Source organism: Aethalodelphis obliquidens, unplaced genomic scaffold (genome assembly GCF_003676395.1).
Source record: "Aethalodelphis obliquidens isolate GAN/ISIS:26980383/991018 unplaced genomic scaffold, ASM367639v1 scaffold44, whole genome shotgun sequence".
Classification (NCBI taxonomy): Eukaryota; Metazoa; Chordata; class Mammalia; order Artiodactyla; family Delphinidae; genus Aethalodelphis; species Aethalodelphis obliquidens.
In genome coordinates this window covers 5,461,662-5,485,111 of record NW_020837988.1, presented here as the reverse complement: position 1 = coordinate 5,485,111, position 23,450 = coordinate 5,461,662, and the positions used below count along the sequence as shown (strand labels likewise).

The window sequence follows — 23,450 nt, the reverse complement described above, 5'->3', positions numbered from 1 at the left end:
AGCGTCATGCTTTATGGCAAACACCAGACCAGAGTGAATGAGGTCTTCCAATTCCTCTATAAGGGAACAGGATTAACCAACATAACTGACCCTGCTAGGGTTGGGGCCAAATTATGCGAACCAAAATGCTCAGAACCCAGTGTTCACAAACGCTGGGATGTGTGTGTTTGGGGTGGGTGGACAGGTGTGGGAAGACAGGCCCGTGCAGCTGTGAGAATCACACACGCCCAAGTCCCATGGGCAGGTCCCAGCAGCTAGAACAGGCAGAGACACACGTCCCGGCCTCAAATCCTTCTCCAAAGTCAGGGGCTTGGAACTTGCCAGAAATTTCAAGGTAGGTATTCAAGCTTCAAGTTTTCCATTTTGTTAGTTTCCTCTGATTATCTGTAGGCAGCTCTAGTCTGAAAGCTCCAAGCAGAACTTAGCCTCAGCAAAGGCCACTCGAATTTCACAGATCTGGGATTCCAACCATCAGAGAAAATTAGCACTTTGTTTTTATTTCATTTTTTTAATTGAAGTATAGTTGATTTACAATGTTGTATTAGTTTCAGGTGTATAGCAAAGTGATTCAGATATATATATATTTTTTCAGATTCTTTTCCCATATAGGTTATTACAAATATTGAGTAGCGTTCCCTGTGCTCTACAGTAGGTCCTTGTTATCTATTTTATATACAGTGTGTGTATATGTTACTCCCAAATTCCTAATTTATCCTTCCCAGCACTTTCTTTCAATCAAGACTCCCTGCCAGTGTGCTAGCAATGCAGTGGTGACCAGTCTCGAGAAGCATCTGCTGAGCTCCTTCCCAGAGCAGCCTGTAACCACTGAGGGCCTACTGAGGGCAGGGATTGGACTTAATTCACCTTTATCCCCATAGGCAAACTTCAATGAACTTTCAATGTTTGTGGAAGGACAGACACCTGTTAAAGGAGAACCAATTACTAACAGCTAGACCTAAAGACAAAATAATTGGTTAACAATGGAGGGAAAGAGAAGTGGTGGGGGGAGGTGCCTCAGAGAATCAGGAAAGTTTTAGGGCACAGATAAGACTTCAGCTTTGATTTTAGGTGGAAGGGACCTCAGATACCAGCACTGGGGGAGGGTTTACTGGGAGCCCTGTCCGGGAAGGTACCAGCCCAAAGGGACCCACTGAGGGGTCCCATTGAAGGTCAGTGGGAGGGAGTCTGGTGGTCTCTGCCACCCGGATCCCCTTCTCTTAAAACAAAAACCCAGGCGATGGAGCTGCTAACAGCTAGGGAGCTTTCACTTTGTGCTGTGTACTCTCCTGGGCCACTTTATTAGTAACGATCATTTACCAATGGAAGTTACTCCTCTAAAAAGATTCTCATAGGATTCAGGCCGCGGGTCTCAGGAGTGCATCGCCCCTGAGGCTCACTTGGAATAGAACTCCGTTTGGGAGGCTACTCAGGAGGCAAGGGACACAGGGGAAAGCAGGAGGATCAAAGGCAGGTCACCAGGCCCAAACCCTTCTTACACCCGCTCCGGGCCTGGCCTCGGGGCCCGGCTCCTCCCCCATCTCGTTTCCCGTAAGAGGCTGGGATGGAATCCACACCCAGGCGGCGCCGACCCTGGGGGCTTGCATCTCCCTCGTCCTGGGTCGGGGAGGGAGGCAGCAGAAACGCCCCGGGGCGGGGGCTATTGTTGTCTGGTCACTGCTCGGAAGGGAGAAGAGCTTCAGGAGGGTCTCGTGCTAGGCCCCCGGGGGGAGTCGCGCCCCTGACCCCGTGGCCCCAGGTTGGGGGGGGGGTCAGGGCCGGAGCGCAGCCAGGCGGGGGCGCCCCGGGGCTCCACCGGCCCGGGTCCAGGATGGCCTCCCGGCCCGAACCGCCCCCCGACGAAGCTCCCGGGGTCTTGGGCTTTCTGATTTGAACCGCGGAGGCCGAGCGGCCCGGCTGAGGTTCCCAACCGCCATTGGCTGCGGCGGCGCGGTGACATCAGCGCGGAGGGGCGCGGGAGGAGCCTGGAAGGGGAGTGTCCGAGAGGCTCCCAGCCCCGAAAGCCCGAGAGCCAGAGAGAAACCGACGCCGCGCGGACATGGGTCGTCAGCCCCGGCGCCTCGCGGAGCCCACGGAGGGGAGAGCGCAGCCGCGCCGGCCCGGCGCTCACGTCTCTGCGGACCCAGGTAGGCGACGGGCACCCGCTTCTGGCCGTGACAGCCACCTGCGCCCTGCGGGGCCTGGGTGGGCTCGGTTGGGGGACCTCGAGCCGCCCTAGGGAGCAGAGGGGATTGAAAAAACCGCGATAGGGGCGGTGGGGAGGGGAGCGGGGCAGAGCTCCCCACTTCTGCGCCCGCCCCGTGTGGCAGGGCTGGGGCCCGGGCGAGTGCGGGGCGGCCCGGGTGTCTGGGACCGGGGCCACGCACCCTGTGTCCGTGCAGAGCGGGGCTGGGGAGGACGGGGTGGCAGAGAGTCCGGCGAAATCCCGCTCCCAATCGACTTCCTCTCCCCAGACTGGGATTCGCCGGTGCCGCCTCGGGCGCTGCTGGGGGTGGGGATGACGGTGCGGTGGGACGGGGGACCTGGCTTTTAACGTACCACCCCTTTGCCCGGGTGTGTGTCCCTGGGGGCAGGAGCACAGCCCTCGGCGGCGCGCGGCCCGCGGTCTCCCCGAGGGGGGCGTGAGTGCACAGAGTACTCCATGAATAAGAACCGGATTACTCGCCCGTAGTGGCGGAGGCGTGTACACTATCTCTCGTACGCGCGCTGCAGCACACGCCGCCCAATGTCACCGGGCCGGGGAGAAGAGGGGCGAAGAGCTGCCTGGAAGGGGAACGGCCGAGGGAACAAATATTCTCTCCCCACCCCTCCCTCCCCGCCCGGCCCCCCGCCCCGCGCGCCCGCCTCCTCGGGAGACCTGGAGGCCGAGGCGGGGGTAGGCCGAGGCGCCGACCGGCGGGGTGGGGCCGCTTCCGAGCCCGGGAAGGGGCTACGCGCGGGACCCGGCGGAGCGCTCCCGGCCTGGCCACGAGCCGGGAGCGGTCGGTTAATGATTTAATCGCCCGCTTGGGGCGGTGGAACTGGGATCGGCCGTCTTTAGCTCCGCCCCCTCCCTGGAGCGCCCCCCATCGGGGGCACAAAACTGCCCCCCTGCCCGGGCAGCGTCCCGATGAGCCACTCTGTGGGCCGGGCCGCCTCCGGTGAGTGCTGAGCGGGAATCGGAGCGAGGGCTGGAGGGCCGAGGCTAGGCGGGCTTCCTGGGGGAGGCCGGAGCCCGAGCCGGGGCGTGTGAGCGTGCGTGCGTGCGCGTGTGTGTGTGTGTGTGTGTGTGTGTGTGTGTGTATGTGTATGTGTATGAGAGAGAGACTGGGGGAGGGGTGCTCTCTGCTAACTCAAACCAGATTCCTTGTTTCCCGATGAGACGCCGCAGCCTGCGCTTTGGAAGTTTTCTTTTTTCCCCGGGAGAATGGAGGGGAAATACAATGCTTTTTCTTTTCTTCTTACAGCCCCTTGCAACCTGACAGGCTCCCACGTCCCCGGGCTGCGTCCACAGTGCCTATTCTTTGCTCTCTATCTGAGCAGTTGAACGGGGCAAGGGTCCCTGAGCTGTGTGAAGCCCCCAGCTCCTCTTCAGGGTGTTTGGGTGCTGGGGGGGGAGGAGACTCCCTCATCCTTACTCTCAGAGGCCATCTGGACCAGAGCAAGCTCTCCCCATCCAGCCCGCGTAAACAATGAGAGGCCCGGTTACAGGAGGGCTTCCAGCAACGCAACTTCTTTGCACAGTCTGGGTTTCTAATAACTCCCCACCCCCTCGGCCCCCTTTCTGAGGCTGGGGTGGAGGAGGGGACCACCGGCAGGATGGACTGAATTTTAAGAGAACAAAGAACAGGGCACAAAGGAAGGGGAAAGCCGAGCTGTGGATTTCCCCCCAGGAACGGGGAGTTTGCGGGACCGGGGCTGGACCCAGCCAAGCCTGTAGGTGGCCCCAGGGCTCCCGAAGCAGTAACGGGGCACCCACTCGTGACTTGGGAGGCTCCGTCCCTGGGGGGAAGCTAGGACCCTGTGTGAGTCTGGGGGTGCCTGTGGGTTCCAGCTTACATCAGCTGCCCTGTGTGAGCTGCCATGTGACGGACCGATTAGTGTGGTTTATCTCCTCCGAACTTGGACTCTGCCCCTCCAGTCCTTGGGGACAGCTGCTCCTTCCTACAAACGGGGGGTTCAGTGAGCCTTGGGAGATACCCAAGTGGGTTCTCCTGGTCTTCCCAAGGATCCCGGTGACCCCTGCAGGGACTGAAAATAAGACAGTGGTTTGGGGTCTCAGCCCCTCTGGCATCTCCCTGAGTTCCTGGAGTCCCTGCTCACTGATGACCATAGCTCACGTGACACTCCGTAGCTCAGGCCTGGACCTTGAGCATTCCTTCCATTTTTCTGGGATTCCCACCTTTCTCTTTCTTGACCCCGCTCTTCCATTTCCCTCTCATTTCTCTCACCCCCGCCCACTCACCGATTCTCCTTCCAGTCCGATGTACGGACACACCCAGCCTGCTGCTGTCCTGCTGCCCTCACAGGACTGGAGCCCCCAGCACGTGAGAGTCTAGTCTACAAAGTGGGGAGGTGGGGATGGGCAGATGTTGACCTGGGAGAGGGATCGGAGACCCTTCTTTGCATGTCAGGAACTTTCCCAGCAGGGCCTCGGGTTGGCTCTGGTTCAGGGATCCTAACCGCCTCCACCTTTGGAGTGGTTGATTGATTTCTGCGGCCAGGACAGGCTGTGCCCAGGTGTGGCAGGCAAGGTGTTTGCAGCTGGCCACCCCTCTGTCGCCCTCCTCCCTGCCCCCTCTCCTCTGATTTGGAAGGTGGGAATGGACACGGCTCAGAGGCCGGAACCGCCTCCTGTGGCTGGAGCTTCCACAGGCTCCGAGGATCTTGTCCCTGTGGGAGGAGGGAGGAGTCTGTCCCTTGGAGGAACAGGACCTGGGTTGATGCCAGAGATAAGGCTTGGGGGCGGAGGGAGAGGGGTTGAGCAATCTGGCCCTGGAAGCTGAGAGAGCCGCTGTCTTCTGACCTATGTACTGGAGGCTTTTCCTCAACCTTGGGAAAAGGAACCGAGCCCTGGACCCTTCTGGCAGAGTGTCCTGAGGGCCAGCACCTCGGGGGTGCTCCGGAAGGCCAGGCCCCTGCCAGCGTGCTCTGGACAGGGAGCTGGGGTGCGGGACTGTGCTGGGAGGGGCTCGTGCGCATGGCTGGACCTGGCTTCTTGGCTTGCAGGGTGTTGGGAAGGAAGTTGAGCCGTGAGCATCCCGCATTCCCACTCACTGTGTCCCTGAAGCTCTAGCTTAAAATACAAGGAGGCTTGGGCTTCCTTCCAGTAATGTACATCAGAGTCCCCCCCAGGCACTGCCAGCTTGCAGCTCAGGACTCCCGGCCAGGGTGGCAGCACCGACTTCCAGAGCCCTCCTTTGCCAGCAGGTGGGGCACTGGTGGTCTCCACTCAGCCTCCCAAACTGCAGAAGGGTCTCTCTTTTGGGTCAGGCGAGCACAGTTTGGGGTTACCCAGACTGTAAGAAACTGCTGGCATTTCCCCCTCATTCCTTCATCCCAGGGGCTGAGGGCATCTGAAAAGCCACAGTGCCAGGGCAAGAAAGATCCCTGGGGCTGTATTCAGGGACAGCATCTCTTGCTCAGCCAGCGCTGCTCAGACCACCGTCTTCTGCCCTGGCCATCAGGGGTGACAGATGGTGTCAGCCAGGGCAGCCTCTAGCCTCCCTGGGAGAGTCTCTGGGTTCTTATACCTGCATCCAGGCAGTTCTGGGGGTAACTGAACTTGGTCTGCAGACCCCAGCTTCGGATCTCCCCAATGTGGTGACAGTGAAGCCAGGCTCTGTGTTCCGGCGTCTGTTCCCTGACCTTCCTTCCCCTCCACACTCAGGTTTCCACTCCCTGCAGCCCTTCTCTGTTCCTCAGAATGTTGCCCTTGGTCCTGAGGGTTTAAGGCTCAATCAGATGGTGGGAGTAGAGAGCCAGAGGGAGCACAGAAGAAACTTAGGGCTGGCAGTGCCATTTGTGGACACCTGTAATGAGAGTCAGGTTAGGTCCAAAGGACCAGGCTATATTTTATTGGGGGCTGACCGTGTTGAGATTTTGTGCATTACTTGTTGCTGGTAGCTGGTCCCCCAGATTCCTACGTTTGCTAACCCACATCCTAGGGAGGAATTGGAGGGCTTTCTCTTTTCCCACCTCCGCCTCATCCACCGTGTTGAACTGAGATCGGAAGGAGCTGAAGTCCTGTCTAAGAAAAGCCAGGCTCCTCCCGCATCTCGAAAAGGTTAAAGGAGAAGGGAAGGCAGATAGGGAAAGAGACCAAGTCTCGGGGCTGCTCGATCCCACTGCTCATCTGGACTACAATCTATAGCTGGGCTTTGGACGCCCAGAGGACACCCACCGCCCCGCCCCGCAACAGTTCATCTTGGGGCCCCCAGGGACTTTGAAAGGGGTCATCCTGGGAGCCTTTTGGATTAGGTGTCCTCAGGTGACACTGAAGGTATGTGTCCTCTTTGAACTAGGGGAGTGACCGTGGCCAGAGCGTCACTGGGGATGCTGGAATTCTCCTACCTTTCAAGGTATAGACATAAGGCACCTGCTGAGAAGGAACACGTTATAGCATCATTGTCGCAGCAAACACGTTACGAGTGCTCATCCCTTATGCATCCTCGTGTGAGGGCTTTACCTGTGTTAGCTTATTTAATCCTCACAGTAGTTCTAGGAAGTACACGGTATTACCAGTGGCTTTGAAAACTAATGAGGAAACCGAGGCACAGGTAACTTGCCCGGTGTGGCCCAGCCCGCTCGTGATCAGGGTGTCTGGCTCCGGGGTCCCCCAGGCTTGCATGTTCCATCTTGCAGGGTCAAGGTGGAAATTCACCAGCCTGCCCCAGAGCAGCACCAGATGCACCAGGCTCCCTCTGGCGACCCACTCCTCAGCTGAGCGCTGTGCTCTCGGTAGAAGCGAAGTGAAACCAAGCAAGGTCGGGCTGATCTGATTTCAAGCCCTGCCTTCTGAGGCCCCAGGCAGGAGGGAGGAGCAGTGAGGCTCCCACCAGGCACCCCTTCCCTGGTTTCTGGCCACACACACACACCCCTCCCTCCCTCCTCCCTCCAGGAAGAGCCTGTAAACAAGGAAAGTTGCTGAATGCCCTTGAGCTCTGGAGTCTTGGCTCCAGAGCTGTCACTTCCTGTTACTCCCAGGTCACAGCTCACTCCTGTCCCTCTGGAGCTGTTGTAATGGGGGGTTGGGGTGGGCGTGGTCCATATTTCCCAGCATTTATCTGTACTTTCCCTGGAGTGTGGGAGAGCCCAGACTCAGGATATTTTAAGCCAAACGCTATGCAAAAGTGTTTGCCCCGTGGATGTTCACGCGTCCATAACTTTCATCAGATCTTAGAGTCCAGCGCCCCAGTGATGCTTATGACACGCCCCTGATACACCTTTCGGTAAAGTGGGAAAAGCCCAGGGTTCAGAATCAGGCAGACTTCAACAGCTCTGTCCTTAGCAGCTGTGTGACTCGGGTGAAGCATTTAACTCTAAGCCTTAGTTTTCTTGTCTGCAAGATGGGGATGATGATGATAACTCCAGGGGATCGCTGGGAAGAGTACATGTGATAAAGTCTTTCAGATGCCTAGGACAGAGTGATTACTTGGCCCCCAAAAGGCAGTTTAATCAAAATGAAGCAGCTAGCTTGGTACAGAGTAAAGGCTCAGTGAGGTTCATTCCCTTTCTCATACTTCCTCTGTGACCCATGGTCCAGGGAGGGCATATCCACCTGAGCTTCATGGGTAGGATCTAAGATATCATTTCCCACTCTTTAAACTAGACTGGACATTACATTTTCCAGCAATCAAAGGGTAAATTAATTATCCAGGCTACAGTGTGTTTTCCCACAACTCAGCCTGTCTAAGTGACTGGTATCATTTTCCTAAAACTGTAAGAACGGTAACTTCTCTGAGATGGTTGAGAATACCTGCATGAAACCAGTGGTGAGTATCATGATGAACAGAAGTACCCCTAGAACAGCACCAGTGTCAGTAGGAATATAAAGCCAGGCACATAAAGAACTTTTCAGTTTTCGAGTAACCACATTTTTAAAAACTACAGACAGGTGAAATCAATTTTAATATGCTTTACTTAAGCCAGTGTGTCAAAAATACTGTCCTTTCACCATGTAATCATAAAAAAATTAATGAGATATTTTACATTATTTTTTCATACAGGGCCTTCAAAAAGCCAGTGTATATTTTACAACTATAGCACATCTCAATTTGGAAGCTACATTTTATAAATAACCAGAATTTGGATTTCCTAAAATGTGCAGCTAAAAGGGCAGATTCACACACTCAAGGTGTTTTAAACGTACTTCAGTTTTCCAATAACTGAACCAAGCATTAAATTTTCATTTAAAATAAAATGAAAGAAAAATTAAAAATTCAGTTCCTTGGTGGCACCAGAAATATTCCAGGCATTCAACAGCCTGATGTGATTAGTGACTACTGTGTTGGATGACTTAGGTTTTGAACAGCACTGTAAACGCCAGGAACAGAGATCTTCATTGTCAGTAGTAGTATGCAACATTATGTTGGCAAGTGTAGCAAATTTAACAAGATAAGAATGAGGAATGGGGGAGGCAGAATTATTATTAGTTGCAGATGATGGGCTGGTCTACTTGCAAAGCCCGAAAAATTTAATTATACATTTGATTAGGGTGTGTAAGATAGTACAAGCTTAGTAGGGTGGCCATTGAAGAGAGAGAATTTTTATTTATTTATTTTTTTCCTTATACATTTATTTATTTATGGCTGCATTGGGTCTTCATTGCTGCACGCAGGCTTTTCTCTAGTTGCGGCGAGCAGGGGCTACACTTTCTAGCGGTGCGCGGCCTTCTCACTGCAGTGGCTTCTCTTGTTGCGGAGCACGGGCTCTAGGCACGTGGGCTTCAGTAGTTGTGGCTCACAGGCTCTAGAGCGCAGGCTTAGTAGTTGTGGCGCCCAGGCTTAGTAGCTCCGCGGCATGTGGGATCTTCCCAGACCAGGGCTCGAACCCGTGTCCTCTGCATTGGCAGACGGATTCTTAACCACTGAGCCACCAGGGAAGCCCAAGATACAAATTTTAAAATTGTAGCTTTCCCACATACCAGCTACAACCAGTCAGAAGCTATAGCTGCATAAAAGGGGCAGGGTACAAACCGCTTTCACAACGAGAGGCCATAACATAACTCAGGATAAACTTGCAAGACGTGTGTAAGGCTTGTAGGAAGAAAACCCACAAAATTTAATGGAGAATGTCTAAGAGACTTGAATAAATGGATATGAAGGCGTGATGCTGTGATACAGTTACTTCTTCCCAAATTAATTTATTGTTTGCTTTCAATGCCAATGTAATTCCGTCAGGATTTCTTTTGGAACTGAATAAAATGTTTCTAAAGTCCAACTGGAAGACTAACTGCATTAGAAAAGACAAGACATTTTCAGAGAAAAGTTAGTGTAGGGATATTATTCTACTAGATACTCAAAACATATTTTACAGAGTTGACAGTATAGACCTGGTTTAGGAATGAACAGAGATCAATAAGCAGAAGAGGAAGTTTGGAGAAACCGCAGGGAGTATCTGTATATATCTGACGAAGGTAGCATTTGACTCCTCACTCATATTTTATAGCAGTTTTATACAGAACCAGTAACGAACTTTACTGTTATATTTTTAATTTCTTATAAAATTGTGGGTCATTTAAAATAAATAAGCCACAGACATCTTTGTATTTCCTTTGAGTATTTTTTCTCCATGAGTAGTTTTTCATTATTACCTTACCTAGTCGTTTTAGAAGGAGTGAATATTTTCATAAAACTTGGGAGTGGGGGAGGTCTTTGCTTCATAGTACTAAAGCCAGACATTGTACAACAGATTTGACCGTGTAAAAATTAATAAGCACTCTATGGAAAAGAAAACAACAAAATCACCACATGGAAAATGGGCCTATGATACATTTGCAGGAATATTTGCAAAATATAGTCAACATTTTTAAGAGCCTTCATATTTTAAGTCATGCAAACCCATTGGAAAAGGTGGAGCCGCCTTGCCCCCGCACAGAAAACGTGCAGAAGCCTTCAACAAGCAGTTCACAGGGGAGATGATATTCTTTTTAAATGCTCACCCTCTTAGTAATAGAAGGAATGAAAATTATAAGTTTGAACATGGTGCTGATTGTGGTTTTGTTGTTTCCAATTCAGCTGAGGACACAGTAACACCTGTTGTTGGACACCATCGTCCTGTGTTGGTGAGACTGCAACTTGGTAAAACCTTCTGGAGAACAAGTTAGGAAGGAGAAACAAAAGTAATTTTACTCACTTATAAGTAGGTATCCTCCAGAAATAAGGACTTGGACAGACTTAGCCGGAAGGCTGTTTGTTACAGCGTTTGAACAAAACTGAAACAACCTAGCATTCAGCAGTGGTCTGCTGGATGTAAAACTGAGGCTCTTAGGACTTAACCTAAAATAGTGTAGCATTAGTTATGAACATGGAACTGTTTTCACTCAAACATAAACAATGGCTGGCTTTATTCATCCCTCTACAATGGAAAGTGCTGCTTGTATTAAAAAAGAGGGAACATGTCTAAATCAGCACAATCCCAGAGAAGCAGCACACCGAGTCCCTGACAGAATGTACAGTTTGAATAGATACACTTTAGAAAGTAACAAGAGATAGGTGAAACAAACACTTTCTTTAACCCAGTATATTCCAAATTTTTTTTTTTTTTTTTTTTGTTTTTTTGCTGTATGCGGGCCTCTCACTGCTGTGGCCTCTCCCGCTGCGGAGCACAGGCTCCGGACGCGCAGGCCCAGCGGCCATGGCTCGCGGGCCCAGCCGCTCCGCGGCACGTGGGATCCTCCCGGACCGGGGCACGAACCCGCGTCCCCTGCATCGGCAGGCGGACTCTCAACCACTGCGCCACCAGGGAAGCCCGGGCCCACTCTTTTAACTTTGCTGGGCGAGCCCTGGCTTCTGCTTCAGGGTGGTCCTCCCCACCTCTCACCTCCCGGGGGGTCAGAACATTGGGAGGGTCCTCAGAGCAGGAAGCTGGGATGAGATCTTGTGTAAGGAGGAGCCCATCCGAACCGTCCCTGGGAGCAGGTCTCTGATGGGGGAGTCAATCAAGTGAGTCTTGGTCCCAAGGTCTTATCTTAGATGAACAGCCTCCCTAATCCCACCCTACCCCCATCCCTCCGTCCGTGTGCCGTGTTCTCAGCTGCGGACATCTGAATAAGCCACAGAGCATCACCTCATACAGAAAAGCTTGTGCTCCAAGGTCTGCCGGAAACGGGCTCACACCACCATTTAGTAGCTGGGAGAGTGAGCGAGGGCATTCGTTCCACGTGAGCCTCAGTTTCTCTTTACGATGGAGGCAATCGTGACACCCTCCTTGCAGGGTCAGAGGCACAAACTTAACGAAGTCCGCACAATGCCTGGCGTGCAGCAGGCACCCAATCAATGAGAACTGCTGACAGCACTGCTAGTTCTGCCTTACTGGTGGTCATGGGCAGCCAGTGGCTGGAGCACGGGGCTGTCCTTGTGTGACCCCCGCCCCTTCTCGTTTCCTCTGCTCCTTTGCAGCCATCAGGAGAGCTGAGCTGGGGCGGTGCAAGCAGCAGAGACCGAACCTTCACCTGCCCAGGGTTCCACTGGGGGATGGCCATGTGGGAGGGAGGCTGGCCTCCAGCTTAGGGCCTCAGTGTCGCTGGAAATTGGCCATTCTCCGGGGGGGGGGGATCGTTATTTTTCACCTGCTCGGTTGTGGAAGCTCAAGCAGCTGTTGGGAAGCTGGTTCTTTTGGGGGGTCCTAAGCTCCCTATTTCCCCTGCCACCAGGTTTTATAATAGATTGCCTGCTTTCTCCTCCCAAACAACTTAAAAATAAAACGAGGATGTGATAAACTTGTCCATCTGGGGTAGATGCAGATTTAGGGGGACGGGAGAGAAAGAGAACAGACCTCGACGGGAGATTTTTCGATATGAGAGTGTGTGGTCTGAGCCCCGCGCTCCCCCGCCCGGCCCCCACCTGGCGCCTTGTATGGGCTGCAGCTGCTGGACCCTGAGAACTTGAGAGTTTAAAGCTGGTTTGGAAATTAAGATTTTTTTTCCTTAAGCCTTTGATGCTTCGGGATTTTTACTATTATCATTATCCAAACAGCACTACCACATTAAAGGAAACTTAGAAAGAAAAGAGCCCGTTTTCCTCTCAAGCCTGACATCACTCCTGCATCTCTCTGCCTGCTCTTTTGCCTTTATTCGTGAACGTGTATGTGTGTGTAGTGTGTGATCACTGTGTAAGCAAGCCTGAATTCTGCCTTTTTTCCTTACACTCGATGCCGTCTGGTAAACAGTTTTCCACGTCCTGCGTGGTCTTCGCTGACCCTGCATTTCACGCCTGCAGGACAATCTGTTGAGTTAATGGCTCCTAGTCTTCTCAACCATTTTCTTCTTGTTGGGTGTTAGGTTGTTTCCAGTCTCTTGCTGTTATGAATAAGGCTTCAGTGACTGTCTGTGTCAGGGACTTTTTTCTGCTTTGAAATAGTTCCATAGGGTAGGTTTCCCACCACGGGCGCTCCTGAATCATTCTTGACTGAAAGTCTCTTCAAAGAACCTGCCGTAATTGCCGATGCCCCAAGACCACCCTGTCCGGGGACCACTGTCTCTGAGCAGCATTTGATCCCTGTTTTTTCTTTTCTTTTAAAATTAATTTATTATTTATTTATTTATTTTTGGCTGCGTTGGGTCTTTGTTGCTGCGCGCGGGCTTTCTCTAGTTGCGGCGAGCGGGGGCTACTCTTCGTTGCGGTGCGCGGGCTTCTCATTGCGGTGGCTTCTCTAATGCGGAGCACGGGCTCTAGGCGTGCGGGCTCTAGAGCGCAGGCTCAGTAGTTGTGGCGCACGGGCTTAGTTGCTCCGCGGCATGTGGGATCTTCCCAGACCAGGGATCGAACCCGTGTCCCCTGCATTGGCAGGCGGATTCTTAACCACTGCGCCACCAGGGAAGCCCTGGTCCCTGGCTTTGTACCACTCTCCCTGCCTGGTGGCACCTAGTACCTGCTGTTGGGTGGCAGGGAAGTCCTTCCCCTCCCCTTTCCAAGCTCAGTGCCGCCAAGATGGTAACAGACACAAGAAGGTCTAGCCCGGTGCCTGGCAGTGAGTCAACCCCCGTGGTATCTGCAAAGGACCTGTAGCGATTGGGAGACAGGGCACCTGGCGCCAGTGCCATCTGGGCCCCTCACCAGCTCCTTGGCCTTGGGCAAGTACTGTTCTCCACCCCAGTCGCCCGCCACCGGGCTGGATAATCTCTGGGTGTCCTCCGTCTCAGTCTTAGAAACCGCTGAAGTTGAAGGCATCGTGGATGCCTCCGTGGGAGTCACGTGACATCATGGGTACCGTATTGTGGCACCCGCAGGGGTGTGCAAAAAAATCCACTGAGATGTGATAAGAAAACACCAGAACTTCTGTGTCACATATTGACTTTCTTTAAAAGAAGGAAAACTGAAACATATTCGTTGCTGCATGGATTGACAATGGCCACATATATAAGCTATAAAAGATACACGTGTGTGTGTGCGTAAATTACACGCTCCCTGTTTTGATGTGTGGAGGCCCCTGCACTTTGGGTCCTGCGGGGCTGTTTTAGTGGCTGGAGCCCGGGTGTGGGAATAAAGGCTTCCGTCCATGACCCAGGGCAGATCTCTGAATTGATCCTCTCTGTCTATGAGTGGGGTTGCTCCACGCCCAGGCATTTTAAGGCGATATTTGACACAGATACACAAGGAGTACAGGAGTTATAATAGTGATACTTCACGTTTCTATCCTGGGCTTTTTTTTTTTTTTTTAATTTACATGTAGATATTCAGGCTCAGATTATTTTAAGACGGTGCTTCCTACCACCCTGGTGCAAACGGCGCACTCTCAGATACGAGAGGGCTTGCGGCAGTGTTAGTGAAGGAACTAAAAGCTTCTAAATATACTGAAGTCAGCTAAAAATAACCACACGGCCCCCACTGAAGTTCCTCCTGTTGTGTGTAGCAGTGTGCATCAAAGCACCCACAGTTCTCATCCTTTCCCTGTGCTGCCCATCAGCTGTTGGAATGAAACAGTCTTCCCCTTTCTCTGGGATTCCTTATCTTCACAGGATAGGGCTGGGGAGCATTCCAGAAAGCGCTGGATCTTTCTCTGGCGACAGAAGCCAGAGCCCCTAACCTCTTACAGGGCATCGTGGCCCGCGTCGCGCTGCGTTTCTTGCACAATGCCCTGCAGCCTGTTGTTCCAGCTGACAGATGTTGTGTAGCAGAATGCTTCCCCCGTTTTGGCAAAGTCAAGTTCTTCCCGGCGGCAGAAAGTTGGTTGCACCCCGAGGGAAAGGTCCCTGGCCTGCCGGCTGAGACGCACCCCTGGCAGAGGACTCCTGGGCTCGAGCTCCCCTTTGAGCCCGCCCTCCCTCTCCTCCCCTCTCCGGGCCCTCAGCTCCTGGTGTCTCCGGCTCCAGAACCTGCCCTGGATGTGCCCCACTCTGTCCATCTCCTTAACCGCACCCTCGTCCTGGCCCCCATCCTCTGCCCTGAATTCCTGCTTCCCCTCCTCCGTGCCTCCCATCCAGCCACTGCCATGGGAACCTCCAAACACACAGATGGGATGGCTTCCTGCTTAGGGAGGTTTCCTTTGGTACCTAGAACGCCATCCAAACTCCGGCCTGGGCTTCCTGTGAGGGCCCCGTGTGACCTGGCCCCTGGATTTTCATTCCATTCCTCAAACACAAGCTTGTTCCCCCCTCAGGGCCTTTGCACGTGCTGTCCCCACAGCCCGCATGTTCTTGGCATGCCTGGTTCCTTCTCGTCACTTGGTTCTCAGAGGGGCCTCCCAGAGCCCGTAACTCCCGCGCTCACCCTCCCTCGTTACCCCCTTGACCCTGAGGACTACGAGATACTGTTTTATTCGCTTGTTTAAAGCCCCGTCGCCCACCCACCCACACTCACACCACAAGTGTGCCCAGGAAGTCTGGGCTCATCCGCCTCGTTATTTTCACTGCTCTGTCTCCAGGGCCCAGAGGAGTTATGGGGAAATTGGTGGGTGTGCAGTAAGTCAGTGAGTGAGTGAGTGAGTGAATGAATGAATAAGGGAACGAAGCCACTTATATCCAGTCCAAGCCATGACCGAAGTCATCGTGTCAAATGCCGCGTTGCTGGGGGCTAGAATCGGACGGGATGGGTGGTGAGAAGGGGGCATGGTGATGGAGGGGCTGGCTGCCCGGTGGCCGTGGCAGTGGGCATTGAGGCATGTGTGCTTTGTGTGCCAGGGTGAGCTTCCAGGTCAGCTGCACGGCGGGAGCCCTGCCTGTCTTCCCCGGGAGAGCTCAGGTCTGTCTGGGAGCTGCTGGGCTGAGGTGGGAGGGCAGTGCTCTCTGGACGGCCCGCCGGGGAGGACGAGGGAGGGTCCAGGCCAGGGCTGTCCTCTCCCGTCCCGGGAGCTGAGCTGAGCTGAGGGTGTGCTTGGTGTCGTTGCAACCGGGGGCCTGGCCTTGCAGGGAGGGCCCGTCGCCCCTGGCTTACAGGAATGTCCTGTGGTCAGTGGGCCAAGGGTAGCGGAATCTGATTCCAGCAGAGGCTGGAGAGATGCGAGTTGCTGCTCCGTTTTCCCTTGCTCTGCCAGGAAAGGGGGATGTGGCTTCCGGGGTGGCAGGGTTGGGGAGTCCCCCCGAGGGCGGGCTGTGGGGAGCGGCTGCCTGTCATCTGGCGACCTGTTTTAGCCACTTCCCCAGAGCTGGGTCACAGGGCTTAGCCACGCCCCCTCCCGAAGCCGCGGCTCTCTGTGCACAGCCCCTTTCCGGGTGGGTGCTCAGGTGCCCCCAGACTTCCCCCAGGACTGGCCCAGGGCACCTGCTCGTACTTGTACTCAGAGTTCCACCTCCTCACCCCCAAATTGCTCTCTGTTCAAAGCTTAGGGTGACAGTGTCATGAGGGTACCATAAAACCAAGGATTTAAAACAACCCGGTGAGTGAGCTCTTGCCGGCCCTGAAGCCCGGCCTGTCCAGCCTGAGCTCTAGCTGTAGGGCCCCAGGGCTGCTGCAGCCCCTCCTTGCTGGGCTGGGGGACCAGAGGGAGCTTCTCCGGAAGCTCAGGACTTGGGACATTTTCATGCTGGATGCTGAAGATGGTTTGGTTTTTCACAAGCTGCAAAGCCTCGTTCCCACACCCCCAGGGAGCGAGACCACAGACGGCAGATAAGCGCTGGCCGGACCTGCTCTCCCTTCCTGGGCTGTGGGGCTGTGCAGGGGCCTAGGCATCTCCCTGCCGGCCCCTCTTATCCAAATCTCGAGCTCTACCCTCGAGGACGTGCCAGGGGTGGGGGCCCTTCTGTCCTGTAGCCGCGATGGCCAGGATGCCTGGTCCCTGCCGGTGGCCACAGGGGTCTGCACCATCTCTGCCGAGCCCTGGGCAGCTGGGCCTGCGGTTTCCCTTTCTGTTCTTTTTAATAAGCACTTAAGATCAGGGAAACCACAGCGCCTGACGCTTACTGGCTCTGGGGATTCCTGCCGTTACTTTGAAACCCTTACGCAACTCTGGAGCTTCACGTCACTGATCCTTTACGTTCCCTCCCTTCCCTCCCTCCCTCCCTCCCTCCCTCTCTTTTTTTTTTTTTTTTTGCGGTATGTGGGTCTCTCACTGTTGTGGCCTCTCCCGTTGCAGAGCACAGGCTCTGGACGTGCAGGCTCAGCGGCCATGGCTCACGGGCCCAGCCGCTCCGCGGCATGTGGGATCTTCCCGGACCGGGGCACGAACCCGTGTCCCCTGCATCGGCAGGCGGACTCTCAACCACTGCGCCACCAGGGAAGCCCCTCCTCCCTCTCCTTTTTATTCTTTCTTTTTTTCAGTTTTCTTTCTTTCTTTTCTTTTTTTAAATTTGTTTGTTTTTCCGTTCACCTGGTGATTACTATGTGTTTTATTTTCACATGTGCGCGCTCACTCCAGGGCAGGGTTGCCCCCCAGGGGACACTTGGCATTTCTGGAGACATTTTGGTTGTCACAAGCAGGGAAGGGATGCTACTGGCATCTGGTAGGTAGACACCAGGGATGCAGCAGAACATCTTATAATGTGCAGGACGGCTCCCACAGCAGAGAATTCTCTGGCTAAAGGTGTCAGCAGTGTCAGAATCCGCTCCAGGGTAATACAGGAATCTTCTTGAGGCAGCGGCCAGGCTTCTCCTTTCTCTGGACTCTTCCAGCCAGAAGTGGGGAGGGTAACTGACCGGAGATGCTACCCACCAAAGGCCAGAAAGAGGCCTGGCATGGAGTAGAGAGAGCACTGGACCAGGAGACCGGCTTCCAGCCCAGCTCTGCTCTTAGGCACATACATACATCTGCACATACATCTGGATAAGTCACTTTGCTTCAGTGAACTTGTTTTCTCATCTGGCAAATGGAAGAGCTGAAGAACACAGGATTCCGTGACCAGAGCCAGGAGCTGAACTGCAGGCAGGTTGATGTGGACCCTTTCTATTCTTGCTTCACTGAGCTGGTGGCAGAAGCCCGAGGGATTCTCCAGTACCAAGAGTGCCTTAGAAACCTGGTTTGATTTTCTTCTATGCCGAACGTGTCTGAGGCCGACTCACTCCATCCTCCTTCTGTCTTGTTTAGCCAAAGAGAGTTTTCCCCAACGTTGGCCTGAGAGCCCATGGCTGGCCCAGAGGGTCACATATGGTGACTCTCTCCTGGAGCGATGTGGAGGGGATGACCCTAAGGCCAGTACTTTTCATGTGTCTAGTTTAGGCGTCAGCAAACTATGGCCCAAATCTGGCCCACCACTTGTTTTTATATATAAAGTTTTATTGGGACACAGCCATGCCCATTTGTTTACATACGGTCTACTGCTGCTTTCCTACCACTGCGAAGGTGGAGCTGAGAAGCTGGGACCAAGACCGTGTCAGTCATGAAGCTGAGAACCTTTGCTGTCTGGACCTTTATGGAAAACGTTTGCCAAAACCTGGTCTAGCTGTTCCGTGACTTAATTGTTTAGACGTTAGATCCCAGGGCATGGGCAGGAGCGAAGGGCCGGCTCAGAGGTAGGGGAAGAGAACTTTCCTGAGGGTCTCGGGGGAAGGAGGAGAGAGAGGAGGGGGAGCTGACCGACTGTAGTGGGTCATCTCAAGGCCTTTCAGGAGTCCTCACCTGAGTCCGCCCAGCCGGGCTCACCTGTGTGGCAGGTAAGCCCCGGTGTCTCGCCACCCTTCCCTTCCCTGGAGCGACAAGCGCTATGACTGCCTGGGGGTTGGGGGGACCATCTGGCTGGGCATCACCAGCGGGACAAGGAACAAAGAACGAGAGCGAGGGGAGGGGGTTAGAGGGCACAGAGAGGTCAGGCTGGGAGCCCTGGAGCCGGGCCGTAGGCTGAAGTGACCTTGTCCTTGGGCTCAGGAGGGCAGAAAGGGAGCAACCCAGGGGCTGGGGTGGAGGTGGGGGGTGGGAGGGAGGTGTTAGCCTTTCAACAGGTGTTTGAGGATCGACTGTGCCACGCACTGCTGGACGGGATTCAGCGGTGACAGGCCCTTTGGAGCCCTCCGGAAGCTCATAGTTCAGTGGGAAGATGACAGTCAGGCCGAGCCGGCAGTGGTAGAATGACAGAGCCAGTGCCTGCTGGGAGCAAGAGCGTCCACGGTGCTGGGGGTCGGGCAGGAGGTGGTCGGGAGGTCTCACCTGGGCTGAAGCAGCTTTACTGGAAGAAGTGACAGCTCAGCTGAGCCCCGGAAGACGTTGGGTGAGCCAGGTGACAGGTATTCTAGCGGGGAGCTGTGCATGTCCAGCCCTGGAGTCCGGGAGACGGAAGCTCAGGGCCAGGGTGGACCGCAGGGGTAGGGGAGCAGCGAGGAGTGAGGCGGGGACCGGGTGTCGGATCGGGGGGTCTGCACTGGGGACCGGGTTTTGATTTAGCCAGAAGGTGAAGGATGGGGGAAGGGGAAGCAGGGCCAACTGGGATGTGGTGGCCTAGCTTAGGGCAGCATCGGGGGTGAGGAAGAAACCCGGTGGGACATCCTGGGTTGCCCTTGGCAACAGGGAGGATGGGCCTGGAATGTGGGGGCCGATGAGAGCTGTGCTGTTAGCTGGACTGGTGGCCCAGGACCACCCCCTCACCCGCCAGCCTTGGTTAAGTCCCTGCGCCCACATCACCCCACTCTGCTCAGCCCTGCGCTGCTGGGTTTAGCACTGGGGGCTGGTCTGGCTTCAACACTGGACTTCAGCTTGGCCCTTGCCAAGAGCTGCATGGGTGGTACCTGCCAGGAGACCTCAGAGGCTCTCCTGGCCTCCCTGCTGATGCTTTTTGGCTCAGGTTAATCACCTGGGGGTCTGCATTCCCAGGGCGCCTCGGCCATCTAGGGTTTAGTCTCCGCCTCCCTGCACCCCTAGTGATTGAAGACACTGGGAGTTTCCCAGTCTTGGTCTCTGAGAGGCGGAGGGTGGATCCTTGGCAAAGAGCTCGGGGCTCCACTGTGGAGACGTCGCAGGCAGGATCCTCACCTCCGGGATCCTCGGGACACCCACCACGGGCCGGAGGGCTGGGGAGCTGGTCCTGTGGGTCCCGGCAGCTCCACCCGATTCTGATTCAGAGAGTGAGCTGCCGCCCACATCTGTGGAGCACGTCTGTCCCAGACAGCGCCTCCCTGGGGCCTGTGCCGTCCTCTCCCTCCTCTAAGGACCGTGACTCAGAATGAGGTGTCCACTGACTCCACAGGGGCTGAGGTCAGGCAGCAGGGAGAACTAACTTACAGCGTGTCTCCGGACCGGCTGTTCACTGGAGTCACGTCTCTCCTGGGTGGGCTGCCTGGAGCTGCCTGTGTGCCTCCGCCTCTAGGGGCGTCCTGGTTGCGGGGTGCGGGAGGCACTGTCCTTTAGAAGAAGGCGCTCTCGCTCAAGTCTCAGGGAGAGAGTGCCTGTGGCTACCTGAGCTCCAGAGAGGTGAGCGGAGGTTTAAATAACAGCCACCCCTGAGCAGATGGGCTTTTGTGCTGAGCGGACAGCTGGGTTAACCCTTTCCCTGCTGTTCTCTCCTTGCAGCCCTATGATCTCCTCCTTATCGCCCCCTCCGCCCGCCGGACTTCAGATCTGACCTCAGATCCGCCTGCTGTCTCTGGAGGGGACCCCCCTCCTCCCCTCCCCCGCCCCCCGGCAAGATGCCGATCCTCAAGCAGCTGGTGTCCAGCTCCGTGCACTCCAAGCGCCGCTCCCGAGTGGACCTCACGGCCGAGATGATCAGCGCCCCGCTGGGCGACTTCCGCCACACCATGCACGTGGGCCGGGCGGGGGACGCCTTTGGGGACACCTCCTTCCTCAACAGCAAGGCTGGGGAGCTGGACAGTGAGTCCGTGGACGAGCAGGCCGCCGCCTCCTCCAAGCGCGGCCTCCTGTCCCGGAAGTTCCGGGGCAGCAAGCGGTCGCAGTCAGTGAGCAGGGGCGACCGGGATCACAGGGACGTGCTGGGCCCCCTGCGGGACTCGGCCCTCTTCGTCAAGAACGCCATGTCGCTGCCTCAGCTAAACGAGAAGGAGGCCGCCGAGAAGGGCTCCAGCAAGCTGCCCAAGAGCCTGTCCTCCAGCCCCGTGAGGAAGGCCACGGGGGAGGGCGGCCCGGAGGAGGCGGGGCCTCGGCGGAATGGGGCCTCCGCCCCCCACTCCCCAGACCCCCTCCTCGACGAGCAGGCCTTCGGGGACCTGGCGGATCTGCCCATGGTACCCAAGGCCAGCTTTGGGCTGAAGCACGCTGAGTCCATCATGTCCTTCCACATCGACCTGGGGCCCTCCATGCTGGGCGACGTCCTCAGCATCATGGACAAGGGGGAGTGGGAACCGGAGGAGGAGGGGGAGGCCGGTTGCCATGGTGACGAGGACCCAGCAGGCGGCCCCACCCAGGCTCCCCCGCTGGCGGCGGCAGCCCCTCTCCCGGCAAGGCAGGAAGGAGCGGGGGGCCCGGACCTGCCCGCGCTGCCGTCGCGTGAGCTGCCGGAGGAGGGCTGGGCCGCGGGGGCCCCCAGCCCCGGCTCGGCCCGCAGCGGGGGCAGCAGCCACACCACGCGGGACAGCAGCTCCCTGTCCAGCTGCGCCTCGGGGGTCCTGGAGGAGCGCAGCCCCGCCTTCCGGGGGCCGGACCGGGCCCGGGCCGCTCTCCTGAGGCAGCCGGACCCCGAGTTCTCCTTCATGGACGAGGAGGAGGAGGACGAGATCCGAGTGTGAGGCCGGCCGGAGGTGGGGGCTCTTGGCTTTGTCTCCTCCCTGTGCCCCCAGCCCTGCAAGGTCAGCCAGGAGCTTGGCTGCGGGCCCCAGACAGACCCTGGACCTCATGGATAAGGGGCGCTGGCCGAGCCTGGGGGCCCTCGGAGGACTTGGAGCTGGCTCGGGTGCCTGACTGCTTTGCACACCCTGCCCTGCCTGAGCTCGTAGGACGGGGCTGTGTTCTCGCAGCGGGACTCGGCTTTCCTCTCCCTCTCCCGGCCTCCAGTGGATGTCCGCTGTCAACTTGAGTCTCTGCCACGTGCAGCGATAATAGGGCAGCCAGGGGCGGCCCAGGGGCGCAAGGGCTAAGGACACTTGACCTGCCTCTTTACTCCTGGCGTTTCTGTTGTGACGGAATAAACGCCCGTGACGGGTCACAAGTCCCGGCCCCTCCCTCCCTCCATCCCCAGCTCCTGCACGGGGAGCCCCACGGAGGAAAGGCGGACCGAATGTGTACAGTGAACGCGACCCTTTCCGCGGGGTGAGAACGGGATGCAGAACGGAAGGAAGGCCCCGGGGCATCTTGAATTTTCAAGAGGGGGCCCTTGCAGGATGACACTAGGACAGGCTGCAGCCCTTGCTCAGTCCCTCTGGGTTTGTTTGTTCTTGTTGTGTTTAAATCTTTTTAGAACGATACCAGGAACGTGTTTGTAGGCCTGCCACCAGAAGGAAAACGAATCCTTTTAGAAAACCTTTATACTAAGTACTTCCAAACTTTATTTAGAACCGTATGGGGTGGAGGTCTGTGCGTGTCTGTCCTCGGCCCCCTCCCGCATAGCTATTAACAACAACAGGCAGCCAGTGTAGAAAATTTCTGGAAAATGATTATTAAAAAATATGTCATTCCTATGGGGGGATAAAACCTCTTTTGACTGGGTTGTTCAACCCCCGACTGACTACGTCCCTCTGCCAGCAGAGCCCCCTTCCCCACTTCTGAGTCAGTGGTCCTGAGGGTATAGGGTTGTCAGATTTAGCAACAAAACAAAACAAAAACCAGAATGCTGAGTTAAATTAGAGTTTCAGGCATGCAAAGGATGATTTCTTAGTGTAAGTATGCCGCATGCCATGTTTGTAATACACTCATGCTAAAAAATTAGTTGTTGTCTTTCTGAAATTCAGCTTTCACTCTGCGCCCTTAGAACCCCACCCAAGGGGATCGAGTGGAGGTTGGGTGCGAGCCCCCAGGATTCACAGATGAGGATTTTTCTGTCCTGGCAACAGGCTGACTTCACCTTCTCCTGTCGCCTTGTAGCCAGTGGAGGGAGGGGGGCGGACAGAACCGCCACGGGGTCCAGCCAGGGCTGGCGGCGGGTGCAGCTGCCCTAGCCTCCGCCGCGGGGTCCAGCCAGGGCTGGCGGCGGGTGCAGCTGCCCTGCCTCCTGAGTTTTGCCAGATCTGGACTCAGACACCACCTTAGTTCTTGAAATGGGTGCTCACTGGTTTCCAGCCGTGCAGCCCCTGCCAGCTCCCGCCCTTGAAACCCATCTAGACAGCGCTCAGTTCCAGATTCTAAACTGTGTATTTTTTTTTTCCGTGAAAATGTTAAAACAGCAAGGAAACATTAAAATAAAAGGCCTTACAGCATGCCTGGTGTCTGTGTCTGCTTTTTGTCGGGGAGGGGTGGATAGGGGTGAGGGTGCGGATTCAGGGTGCTGGGGCTGCCCGAGCCCCGACGGCACTCGGGGGCCTGAGGGGGCTTCTCTCTCTGTCTCTTTGGGGCCCGCCCCTCCTGCACTACTCTCCAGCTTCTGGAAGGACAACGTCTCACGTGCCCATCAGCCTGGGCAGGCCCTTGTGGGCTCTGGGATTTGGTGTCCCGACTGCCACTTACCACTGGGGGCCCTCGGGCACTTAGTCATGCAGCCACTCTGTGCCTCATCCTCCCCATCTGTTAAATGGGCATCGTGCTGTTCTTACAGGGCTGGGCTGCAGACACAGTCACTGCCGTGGTGTTTGCCAAGGTTTTTTTGGTTTTTATTTATTTATTTATTTGTTTGGTTGCACCAGGTCTTAGTTGCGACAGGCGGGCTCCTTAGTTTCGGCTTGCCGGCTCCTTAGTTGCAGCACGTGGGCTCCTTAGTTGTGGCAGGCAGGCTCCTTAGTTGCGGATCCAGGGCTCCTTTAGTTGCGGTTCGCCAGCTTCTTAGTTGG

At 55.6% G+C, this 23,450-nt stretch overlaps 1 protein-coding gene across 2 annotated transcripts; it reads left to right on the top strand.

Annotated features, from left to right (window-relative positions):
* Positions 1-704: 704 nt before the first annotated feature.
* Positions 705-22,386, top strand: CDC42EP4 (CDC42 effector protein 4). Of its 2 annotated transcripts, none has more exons than XM_027080543.1 (2): positions 705-2,144; positions 20,089-22,386. In XM_027080543.1, the coding sequence occupies exon 2, from the start codon at positions 20,205-20,207 to the stop codon at positions 21,258-21,260; it is 1,056 nt and encodes a 351-aa protein (XP_026936344.1). In that variant the 5' UTR covers positions 705-2,144; positions 20,089-20,204; the 3' UTR covers positions 21,261-22,386. The 2 variants fall into 2 exon arrangements, with proteins under 2 accessions (XP_026936344.1, XP_026936345.1); XM_027080544.1 differs by lacking the exon at positions 705-2,144 and adding an exon at positions 2,151-3,158.
* The last annotated feature ends 1,064 nt before the right edge of the window (positions 22,387-23,450 follow it).

What these genes read in the sequence shown, in the direction of transcription:
- CDC42EP4 (XM_027080543.1), top strand. Translation starts at nt 20,205, where the DNA reads ATGCCGATCCTCAAGCAGCTGGTGTCCAGCTCCGTGCACTCCAAGCGC.